We start from the raw sequence: 12,086 nt of genomic DNA on the forward strand, positions 1-12,086 counted from the left end.
GTTTACTTAGGGAATAGCCATTGCTATTAATTGCATCAGTAGCATGGGATCTTCTTGGTGTTTGGGTAATTGCCAGGTTCTTGTGGCCTGGTTTGGCCTTTGTTGGAAACAGGATGCTAGACTTGATGGACCCTTGGTCTGACCCAGCATGGCAATTTCTTATGTTCTTAATGCTCGCTCTCTGGTCTCCATTAAATGTGGAATTCTGGGTGCCGGAATCTCTAGTTAGACCCTTGTGCACAGATCTTAGGACACGAGATGGTTTATACACCCGAAAATTGCAGATATCCATGATGCAGGAGTACTATTCATTAATTCATGTATTAACATCAGTGCCTTATATTTAACTTTTCCGGATCAGAAGCCAATGAAGTGAGAAAACTGGAGAAATGTGGTCTTGTACAGGTGTGCCGGCCAAAATCTGTGCAGCAGAATTCTGTAGGATCTAATGCTACATTCTGGAAGTCCTAGTGGTTAGATCAGTGAGCTAAGAACCAGAATTCAAATCTACATCTACTGTTACTCCTTGTGAACTTGGGCAAGTCATTTTTGCCCTCTGTGATACATTAAAGTACAGTAGGTACTTTCCTAACACTCCTTGAGCTCTGGTTTGAAAAGGCAAATAATTAAATCAGTTTGCCCAGCCAGTCTTTGGGTTTTAATCTGCCATCATTTACTATGTCACTGTGTTCCTCCAGTCCTTGAGAACTGCAAAGCAGGTATTTTAATCAGCGTGTGTGCATATATTTGGTCTATAAATCCAGTTCATTTGCATATATTTGAAACCCAGACATCTTTGCTGCTTTTAAGGACTGGAGTTGTCTCACCCCATGACCAGGGCTCCTCACTTCTGACTGGAGCTTGTATCTTTGGGCCATGTGCAGTAGAATGCATAGCTAAGTGGCTGCTTACTGCTGTCCAAATCCCACTGTATTGCTTGCGCACAAATCATTTTCCTTTCCAAGGATGGAAACCTGCCCTGGTCATACAGAGAACGTACTTTGTGTCAATCTAAATTATCATAATTATCCAGACATCTATTGAATTGTGTTCTCAACACAGAACAGTTTCCAGATACATTCTGTATCTAATGCTGTAATTTTACATGGGCATCTACAAGCTGGTGAGTTAAACATTAGACTGATGTATACCAGGGAAACCTTTTTGTTTTCAGATTCTGAAAACAGTCAGGTCTTAAATTGGGAGGTACCCGAGCTTGAATCATATATTCATGCAAATATTTTTTTTGCAATCCTGCATGTTCTTGCTTACCAGCTCATTTGGTACCTGTTCTGAGAAACAACCCAAGGCAGTCAAGTCAAGCTTTGGCAAAGCAATTTTCAGCTGAGCTCTAACCTTTAGAAACACTGCAATGCTATGGTACTGCTAGAATTCTTGTTAATAGCATTTGAAACAAACAAAAAAAACCAAACAATGGCACCAGCTTTTGTAAGCTCCTTTCATATAGACCTGTTGCAGATCAAGGTAAATCAGTGGATTTCCTGGGTGGTTCATGATCCATAAGGCGTGCCTATATCAATTTGATTCTTTTAAAGTACATGGAGTATAACATACATGTCTAACTAGTAATCTCAATGGGGGGAAGTGTCAAAAGCAGAGGACTTAGCCGTAATGAAAGTTGTACGCCATATAAATGAAAGGAAAATGTTTTGGCAAATTAAAAGCAGTTATAGTTAGCAAAGGGTGGGACAGAAACAAACAGAGAATACAATGGGGACAGAAACAGGTTGGTTTGGTGAAGAGGATGTATTTGGGAACCTAGCTACAAATCATTAAATAGTGGTTGAGCACAACTCCTTATTGGAAGGCAGTGTTCACACATGATAGGAAAAAGTTTTCTGGTGAGGTTCAAGTTTTAAAATGTAAACATTCAACTGAGGTTTCAATATTTTCCTGTATTTTTGGCTCAGCAACAAATAAAACTATGCATTGCATATCGCATGTAATATTTTGTATTTCTTTTGTGTGGTTTTGGTTGTCTCTCTAGATGGTTTGTTATGGGGCCTCCTCGATCAGGAACAGGTATTCATATTGATCCACTAGGAACTAGTGCCTGGAACGCTCTGGTCCATGGGCATAAACGCTGGTGTCTCTTCCCCACCAACACTCCCAGGGAACTGATCAAAGTGACGCGGGAAGATGGTGGGAGTCAGCAGGATGAGGCTATCACCTGGTTTAATGTTATACCCTCGTACACAACTCCCTACCTGGCCTCCAGAGTTCAAACCCTTGGAAATCTTGCAGAAACCAGGAGAGACAGTCTTTGTACCAGGTACAGCATTATGATTCATTCTGTCTTTGTTGGAACATAAGATTCAAAGTTTGCTGTTGACAGTAGGAGACCCTAGGGAGTGTCTTTTTATGGAAGACAAATTTTATTTGGAATCAGAGGGTTGCTGCCTTGAAAAGCCAGGATCCAGTCTGGGTACAGAAATATAGAAGATACTGGCAAAAAAAGGACCACTTGATTTATCCAGACTGCCCATTGTACTTGGCTACTATACTGTCACAGGTCTTACTTGATCTGTGGTCTCTTCCCTCTCTCCACCACTAAAATAGGAAAATTGGTTCTTACCTGCTAATTTTCATTCATGTAGTACCACAGATCAGTGCATACTCCTGGGTTTTGCCTTCCTACCAGTAGATGGAGACAGAGAAAGTTTCACCAACATTGCCACTTAACCTGAGGTGCCACCTGCAGTCCCTCAGTATTGATATGTGCCCAAGCCAAAAAAGGAACAAACACCAATACAGTAACCAAATAATGTCCCTCTGAACGAGCAGTGAGAAGTGGAAAAACATTAATAAGATAACCTTGCCCATACAAAACCTGAGCCATTCTTCAGATTAACTACACTAACAGATCGAGTGAACTCTCCAGTTCTCCCTTTTTCCCCCCCCCCGAGGGCGGAACTCTGGACTGATCTGTGGTACTACAGGAATGAAAACTAGCAGGTAAGAACCAGTTTTCCTTTCCCTGATGTACCCAGATCAGTCGAATCCTAGGATGTACCAAAGCTTCCCTAAACTGGGTGGGACTGCGAGAGTCCCACTCTCAGTACTTCTTCGCCTCCTGGGTCCTGGACATCCAAACGATAATGTCTGGTGAATGTGTGCAAAGACTTCAAGTAGCCGCCCTGCAAATTTTCTTGCAACAAAACTTGTTGACATTCGACCCAGGAGGTCACCTGAGAATGGGTAGAATGAGCCCTTAAGCCCTCCAGAACAGGGCAACCTTAATAGATATACGCGGATCCAATAACTTTCTTTCAACCACCATGCAATTGTAGCTTTTGACGCTTTATGACCCTTTTTTGCATCACTCCATAGCACAAAAAGATGATAGGACAACTGGAAGTGACTTCAAGGTACTGCATCAATGCACGCCTCATGTCCAAGTGACACAATCCTTGATGTGCAGTGCCATAGGATCCAAACTTGGAAAGGATGGCAACTCCACTGACTGATTTAAGTGGAATGACTAAACCACTTTCAGAAGAAAAGGAACCATCTTCAAGAAAACCCCTGAATCTGAAATCCTCAAAAAAGGCTCTCTGCATGACAAGGCCTGAAGTTCAGAGTTTTGGCGAGTGAAAATCACCATCAAAAAAAACCACCTTCAAAGTAAGATATTTCATAGTAGCTCTCTTCAGCGGTTCTAACAGGGCTGCACACATGCACTTAAGGACTATGTTAAGGCTCCAGGATGGACAAGGCTTCCGAACTGGAGGCCATAAATGCTTTGTCCCTGGAGAAAATGCACCACATCCGGATGTGCAGCTAGGGATACCCTGAAACCTTGCCTCAAAAACAGCCCAAAGCCGTCACCTGAACCCTGAGGGAGTTGAAGTATAAGCCCTTCACTAAACCATCTTGTAAAAAGGCTAGAATATGTGCCATGAGGCCCTGATGGGATCCACCCTTTGTTCTACACAGCAAACCTCAAAAACTCTCCATACCCTCACATACGCCAGGGAGGTGGAAGACTTCCTAGATTGCAAAAGGGTAGTAATGACCGCTTCCAAATAACGCTTATTCCTCAAGCGCTGCCTCTCAAATGCCAAGCTGCTAGACAAAAGTGATCTGCCTGATCTGAAAATATGGGACCTTGATACAGGAGATTTTTCAGATGAGCTAGCCTCAATGAATTGTCCACCACCAGATTGACCAAGGATGTCTCGACTGCTCCGGCACTACTAGAATCACATCGCACGAATGGACCTCTATACGCAGCCATGGCAGAAACGCATACAGAAGGATGTCGCTCGGCCAAGGCAGAACTAATACATCTTACCCCCTTCTGCTCCTCGTTCCCTTCTTTGACTGAAGAACAGAGGGGCCTTGGCATTGCGGAAAGTCACCATTAGATCCATATGCAGCCTGCCTCAGCTGCGACTGAGGCGCATCGCTTCCTCTGACAGCTCCCATTCCCTGGGATCCAGCTGTTACCAGCTGAGGAAATCTGCTTGCACATTGTCCGTGCCCCTTTTGTGAGATGCCACTAGCGGTGCCGGATGATGCTCTGTCCAGTTGACTAACTCCTGAGCCACCGCCCAACTCTTGGTGCCATTCTGTCAGTTGATGTAAGCCACAGTCGTTGCATTGTCCGACAAGAGACTCTCTCAGGTTTCCTCCTCAACAGGGGCAGAAATGCGCACAGTGCCAAACGCACTGCCCTCGTTTCCAAGTGATTGATGGACCACAACGCTTCCTCCGTCAACCATTGTCCCTGAATGGACTGGTTCTGACACACCGCCGCCCCCCCCCTAACCGGAGAGACTGGCAATGGTGGTAACGATCATCCAGACCAGAACTTCCCACATTCACACCTTGTCTCAACTTGTCTGCACCAAGCCACCACAAGAGACTGGACCTGGCCAACTCCGAAAGAGGAAGCAACAACTGAAACTGTTCTGACACCGGGACCCAGCGGGGCAGCAAAGCTGACTAGAGAGACCGCATACAAACAAAGTCCATGGGACCAACTCCAAGGTGGAAGCCATGAAGCTGAGAACATGCAATTAATCCCAGACCTTGGTCACCTGCTTCTCCAACAAACCATAAATTTGAGCTTGCAACTTGGAAATCCGCTCCTCTGTGAGAAAATCCTTCCCCACCTTGGTATCGAAACACGACCCCAGAAATTCTAAAACCTGAGAAGGGGAAAGATGGCATTTGGAGAGATTGACTATCCACTCTAATGATCTCAAGCGCCAAGTAGCTGCATCTCAAAAAAAAGATATAGTTGCGATGGGGAAGGTACAGAGAAGGGCAACCAAAATGATAAAGGGGATGAACAGCTCCCCTATGAGGAAAAGCTGAAGAGGTTGGGGCTGTTCAGCTTGGAGAAAAGACGGCTGAGGGGGGGATATGATAGAGGTCTTTAATCATGAGAGGTCTTGAACGAGTATATGTGAATCTGCTATTCACACTTTCGAATAATAATAATAGGACTAGGGGGCATTCCATGAAATTAGCAAGTAACACATTTAAGACTAATTGGAGAAAATTCTTTTTCACTCAACGCACAATAAAGCTCTGGAATTTGTTGCCAGAGGATGTGGTTAGTGAAGTTAAAGTAGCTGGGTTCAAAAAAGGTTTGGATAAATTCTTGGAGGAGAAGTCCATTAACGGCTATTAATCAAGTTTACTTAGGGAATACCCACTGCTATTAATTGCATCAGTAACTTGGGATCTTCTTAATGTTTGGGTAATTGCCAGGTTTTTGTGGCCTGGTTTGGCCTCTGTTGGAAACAGGATGCTGGGCTTCATGGACCCTTGGTCTGACCCAGCATGGCAATTTCTTATGTCCACTGCCTCCGGGCAAAGGACCTCCGACTTCACTCAGATAAGCCAGTCATCCAGATATGAGTAAATCAATACACCCTCCCTCCGGAGGGCCGCTGCTACCACCATGATCATAACCTTGGTGAAAATTCTGGGTGCTGTCGCCAGACCGAAGAGCAGATAGCAAAACTAAAAATGTTGACCCATGACCATGAATTTCAGATATCTTTGATCAGGCCGGATGCCAATGTGCAAGTTCACTTCAGTCAAATCCAGAGATGTCAGGAATTCCCCCTTGCGCACCGCCGCAATCACTGAATGCAGGGTTTCCATCCGAAAGAGCTATGTTCACCCTTTTTAAATCCAAGATTGGACTGAACACACTCTTCTTCTTGGGAACGACAAACTAAATGGAATAGCAGCCTGTCCCCCATTCCTCCAGAGAGACCGGGACAATGGCTCCTAGCATGCAAAGACAACTGACATTTTCTTGCACCACGATCTTCTTTTTCTCATAAGTGCACGGGGACGAACAAGTCTTGCAGGGGCCGAGCAACTTCTAAAGCGTAACCTTTCCTTATCACGCTTAAGACCCACTGGTCTGACGTGACCCTAGTCCATTTCTCATAAAAAAAATAAATAAATACATTAAAAAAAAAAAAATAAAATAGAGCCAACTGACTCCCCTATAATAGGAACCAAGGAATGGACCGGATTCACTGCATTGGGCGGACTTGGATCCACCACTTGCCCTGGGTAGAACCATCTCTACCCGGCCTTCGCCCATGAAAGAACTGGTTCCAGACAGTTACCTTCCTGAGGACTGCCTGTGGGAGCCACTTGAAGACCTGTTAGGCCGAGAACGCTTACTCCCTCTGAAATGAGTGTGAATGAAAAGGTCCTTTCCCTTTTGGCTTATCCTCAGGCAATTTGTGAGTCTTATTCTCTCCAAGATGTTTGATAATCTCCTCCAAGTCCTGACCAAAGAGCAAGTTCTTTGAAGGGCAAGGCTCCCAACTGCGACTTGGATGAAATATCCGCCGACCAGTTCCTCAACCAGAGGAGTCTCTGGCCGAGACCGCCGATGACATGGTCCTAATGAGGTCATATAATGCATCAACTCCATAGGCCACCACAGCTTCCAGCTGCTTCACCTCAGAGTCCGACAAGTATTTGTCCGCTTGTAACAACTGTACCCAGCGCAAACCGGCTCACAGCATAAAACTGCTGCACACCACCACTCGTATGCCAAGAGCCAAACCTCAAAAATCTTCTTGAGGTGAACTTCCAGCTTCCTATCTTGAAAGTCTTTCAGCGCTGTAGAACCAGCAACCGGAATGGTAGTCTTAGTAACAGCTGAAACCGAGGCATCCACCTTTTGGGATCTTAAGGAGCTCAAGTGTATCCTCTAGTAAAGGATATAACTTGTCCATTGCTCTAACTTTCAAATCAATCTCAGGAGTATCCCACTCCCTAAATACCAACTTTTTGACCAATTTGTGGAAGGGAAAGGACTTTTCTGGATCCCAAAGGCTGTCCATGACTGGATCCACCTCTTCCTAATCCGATTCTCTCGCGGAGTTCTTATGCCCAATTCCTCCAGAGCATAGGGTATCAGGGGACTCGGCTTCTCCTTGTGGAAGAGCCGCACCACCTTAGGATTATCCCCTTCCACGTCTGGGGCTTTTCCCCGCACCTCGTCCGATCGCAATCCACCTCCGGATCCAAGTCCTGCGGGTTCTGCACTGGCGATCCTCACTCTCTGAAACCTCAGAAGAACTATCCGCGGCGGCCAGCAGAGCCCGGGGCTCCTGGAACTCACCAAACTCTTGTAACCCATGCCGCCCGATAAGGCCTAACCCTCTTAAAAGGCCCAGGGTGCACCTGAGTGAGTTTTCTCAGCGTTATGGCCTCCCAGAGGCCCCAACCACTGGGAACAAAGGAGGAGGGAATCCCCCCCCCCCCCCCCCCCCCCCCCCCCCCCCCCCCCCCCCCCCCCCCCCCCCCCCCCCCCCCCGCCCGCCCATGAAGCAGCCATGAAGAACAAAATGGCCGCTGTTCCCACACTTAGTGGAAATGGGTCATTTACTGGCTGCCTCGCGCGAGCGAGCCTCCCAGGCTTGTGGCGCCCACCCAAAATGGTCGCTAGCGCCATCAAAGTGCCTTCTTCCCCGGAGAGGCACTTAGAGCATTTGCCGTCCCGAGAAAGACGAGCATGCATCTCCACAACCTGAAAAGCTCAAGCCGTGCGGCATTGCAGCAGGGCGCCGGGCTGCAACAATCGCCAGCCATCAGAGAAATGGGAGAAGAAAGAGAGAGCTGCCTGTTCTGCAAAGCAAACAGCCACATGAACGAGGAACCAGTCTAAACACTCACAGGCTCTAGTGGCTCACTGCCTGACAGAACTTCTTAATCCTTTTTTTTTTTTTTTTTTTTGATAATCAGTCTCAGACTGCAGATTTTGCACCTCCACCATCTGCTGGAGACAGAGAAATACTGAGGGACTGCAGGTGGCACCTCTGGTTATGTGGCAGCATCGGTGAAACTTCCTCTGTCTCCATCTGCTGGAAGGGAGGCAAAACCCAGGAGTCTGGACTGTTCTGGGTAAGTACAGGGAACATATCTCTCCCTTGCATACTTGAATTCTGCCTCTATTTTGGCTATAACCTCAGCTGGAAGTCTGTTCCATTTGTCCTCAACCCATTTGTTGAAAGTGTTTGGGGAGTTTTTTTTGTTTTGGGGGAGGTTTCACATTCCATTTGAACTTCCTACTCTTCAGCTGCATATGTTTTAACTGTAAACCACTTTCTTTAAAGGCAATATTTTTAACTGTTCCCCTTGTCCTTGAGCTTTTCATTCTGTGGAAATTGCTACCTTGTAATTTTGATGGCCCTCTTTTGACTTACCTTTACCTTGATAATGTCCTTCAGTGATGTTGACTGTAGAACTGAACACAGTTTTCAAGGTAGGGTCTTGCTAAAAACCTGTAGTACTTACCTCTTGCTACTGGTAATACCTAGCTTTCCCAACTGCTGTGGTAAGAATGGCCTGCATCTCTTATTAATTCAGAATTAAGATTTCCAACACTTTGTTTAATGCTTACTTGTGAGGTGGTGTATTTTCTTGCAGGGGGGTGGTGGCATGTCGTCCTCAATCTCGATACTGCCATTGCTTTGACGCAAAACTTTGCTAGCTGTACCAACTTCCCCGTAGTGTGGCACAAGACAGTAAGAGGAAGACCAAAGCTATCTAGGAAGTGGTACAGGTGAGAGACAAAATTCAATTGTTTAAACTCCAAGGGGCTTTGTAATCTGTGAATAGAACAGAAAGTGAATAGCTTACCTGCAGTTCCTCTTATCTCAGGCCCTTATGTTGCTTGTAATTGAAATTGGTAGCTCACAAAATTGTGTTGGTTACCTGGTTTAGTGTTAGTTACAGCATGTTATGTTGGATAAAAATCCTCAGAATTAGTTTAAAGCTAGTTCTGTATTGACATGACAATTATTTGTTATTAATCAAGTCAGTTGTGTTTGGGTTTGGTTTTTTTTAACTTTAATTTCCTAGCATGTAGCCAGATGGATTCAGGACCAATGGGTTATATGCTCCCCTGCTAGTAGATGGAGACAGAGTCAAGTTTCAAAGCTGACGTCACCTTAGATACACCCTTCCAGTGACTTCAGCCCTTTAGTATCTTTCAGTCTCCTAGCAGATGTGGACATGCTCTCCCTTTCAGGATCTCAATACTCTTTAGAAGAAAATTTTACCTTTAAATTGGAGAAGCACTGAGCCCCGCTCTCCTGCGGTGATACCTAAAGGTCCCTCCCTCAGTTGAGAATTCCTGAGGTGATTTCAGAGATCCCTCAGAGGTGTAGCTGGTTCCCGGTATGGGCTTTGCTGCTGAAGCAGCTGAAAGGCAGAGGATGCAGGAAGCCGAGCGTGGCGGTGACGACCAAAGCTCTCTCCCACCGCAGCTGGAGTCTTCTATGTACTCAGCCAGTAAGCGCTGAGCCCAGGTTAAGTTTAAAAAAAAAAAAAAAAGGGGGGGATTTCCCATTCTGAGATGGAGAGGTTTTCGGTAAGACTTCCTCGGGTCTCCTTGCTCGGTACGCCATACTGACATTGTTCCCGGTCCGTTGCAGTAAAGGGAAGTGAGCATTCGAGCAGGTGGGCTAGGCCCCGCTTCAGCCTGAGTTGGCACAGTCTACGCGCTGCGCTCTCTACTGTACTGTACTTAGGCGCAGAATTCCCGAGCGCACGGCTGTGCGTGCGGCTCGCTGTGGCCCACTCTGGTGCCAGATATCTCTGCAAATCAGCTCAATTTGCAACTGCCGTGTCTAAAGGCTCCAGCAGCAAAGAAACCTAAACACCATTCTCTCTGTGCTGCTTGTCATATTTGGGTACTCAGTCTGACCTGGATTCTTACTTACGTCAGCACTGTGAGGAGGCCTAGGGTGAGTTGGCCTCCCCAGACTTTACCAAATCCGGTTCTTCCCATTCTGAAGATGGGTCAGCCACAACCTTAACCAGAAGCACCCTGGATCTGAATAATCCTGTGGCTGGGTCGTGCATAGGAGAGGGAAATTCAACTGCAACTACTCCAGTTCTTCCTGGGCTAGGTATGGACCTGGCAGCCTTCTCTTGGGTGGAATTTTTCCAAGGCCTTCGTACAGGCGTCGTCTGCTTCTCTGGCCCCTATATGGACGGAACCACAGCCGGTAAGGCCTCCCTCTCCCAGTCCTATCGGCAGACCTCAAGACATGCCTTGCCACACCAGAGATGCTCCTAGCAGAGACTCAGACAGCACAGACGAGGAAGGAGATCCAGATCCCTTGGAAGATGGAAAAAGCCCTCCAGGTTTAGAACACGTATCGGACCATGTTAAATTTTTTCCATAGAGATGAACTGCCGGCCCTGTTTTCCCAGCCTCTGAAGACGCTGGGAGTTCCTGGAGCGGACTCCATGACGGAACCTAAGAAGAATCCCATTCTGGTATCTCTACGGAAAGCCTCTTGCTATTTTTCGGTACTGGAAGCCATCCAGGAATTAATTGACCTGGAATGGGACGCCTCTGAAGCGAGTTTTAATGGTGGTCGAGCATTAGAAGCTCTATACCCACTTGATCTTGCGGCCAGAGAATGCCTGCGTTTCCCTAAAGTGGATGCACCAGTCTGCGCTGTTTCGAAGCAAACTATCCCAATGGAGGGAGGAGCAGCCTTAAAGGAAGCGCGTGATAGGCAGATGGAGTCCATCTTTAAGCAAGCCTTTGACGCAACAGCAATGACCTTGCAGATTGCTTCCTGCTGTGCCCTGGTGGCTTGCTCATGCCTGCTCCTCTCTAGAGAGGTGGATAACTCAGGGGCATATTCCAGAGAATGCTATGGAGCCTGCTGCTGCCTTTTTAGCTGACGCGAGCTCTGACCTAGTCCGTACCTCGGCCAGAGGAATGGCCTCAGTGATAGTGGCCAGAAGACAACTGTGGCTGCAAAATTTGTCAGCAGATGCGACCTCCTAAGGCAAACCTCACAAAGATGTCCTTTAAGGGATCACTCCATTTCAGAAGCAAATTGGAAAAGCTGGCCAGTAAGTGGAGCGAATCTCCAGTGCCCCTGTTAACGGAAGATAAGAGAAAGCAGTCACAGCACCCCTCTCCTATGAGGGGTCGATCCAGAGGTGCCCAACACTTTCGGCCCTACAGAAACTCTGCATTTCAGAGGCCTCTGTCCTCAGGGAGGTCTCAGTCCTTTCAGAACCATCAGCCCAAGAGAGGTTCAGGTTCGCCCGAACTCCCCAATGGCCAACCCATCTATGGAACGAGGAGATAAGGGGGTCAACTATCCCTCTTCTACCAGCGGTGGGTCGAGATCACGTTGGACAAATGGGTACTAGATGTCATACGAGAAAGATACGCACGGGAGTTTCGCAGCACTCATCGGGCCATGTTCATGATGTCCCCTTGCCACTCTCAGCACAAGAAGCAGGCAGTAGAATCTACCTTGATAAGTCTCCTCAAATTGAGGACTATAATTCCAGTGCCTGCACCCCAGGAAAATACGGGGTGGTGTTCCATCTATTTCATCATACCCAAGAAAGAGGGTTAACCTCCCTGGAACTCTCCTAGGCTTACCTTCATATTCCAATCCTGCAAGAACCTCAGCATTTCCTACGCTTTGCAGTACTGGGCCGACATTATTTCCGGGCACTGCCCTTTGGCCTGGCCACCGCCTCCTGAACATCCTCCAAGATTATGGTGGTTGTAGCACGGTGGCACTGAGGAAAGA

The 12,086-nt window shown here is 46.9% G+C and overlaps 1 protein-coding gene across 1 annotated transcript in view; it reads left to right on the forward strand.

Moving 5' to 3' along the window:
- Positions 1-12,086, forward strand: part of JMJD6 (jumonji domain containing 6, arginine demethylase and lysine hydroxylase) — a 90,522-nt gene that overhangs the window by 34,311 nt on the left and 44,125 nt on the right. The window contains 3 exon segments of the mRNA XM_029600406.1: positions 2,009-2,203; positions 2,205-2,293; positions 8,938-9,073. Coding sequence (XP_029456266.1) covers positions 2,009-2,203; positions 2,205-2,293; positions 8,938-9,073 — 420 coding nt within the window.

Source organism: Rhinatrema bivittatum, chromosome 4 (assembly GCF_901001135.1).
Source record: "Rhinatrema bivittatum chromosome 4, aRhiBiv1.1, whole genome shotgun sequence".
Classification (NCBI taxonomy): domain Eukaryota; kingdom Metazoa; phylum Chordata; class Amphibia; order Gymnophiona; family Rhinatrematidae; genus Rhinatrema; species Rhinatrema bivittatum.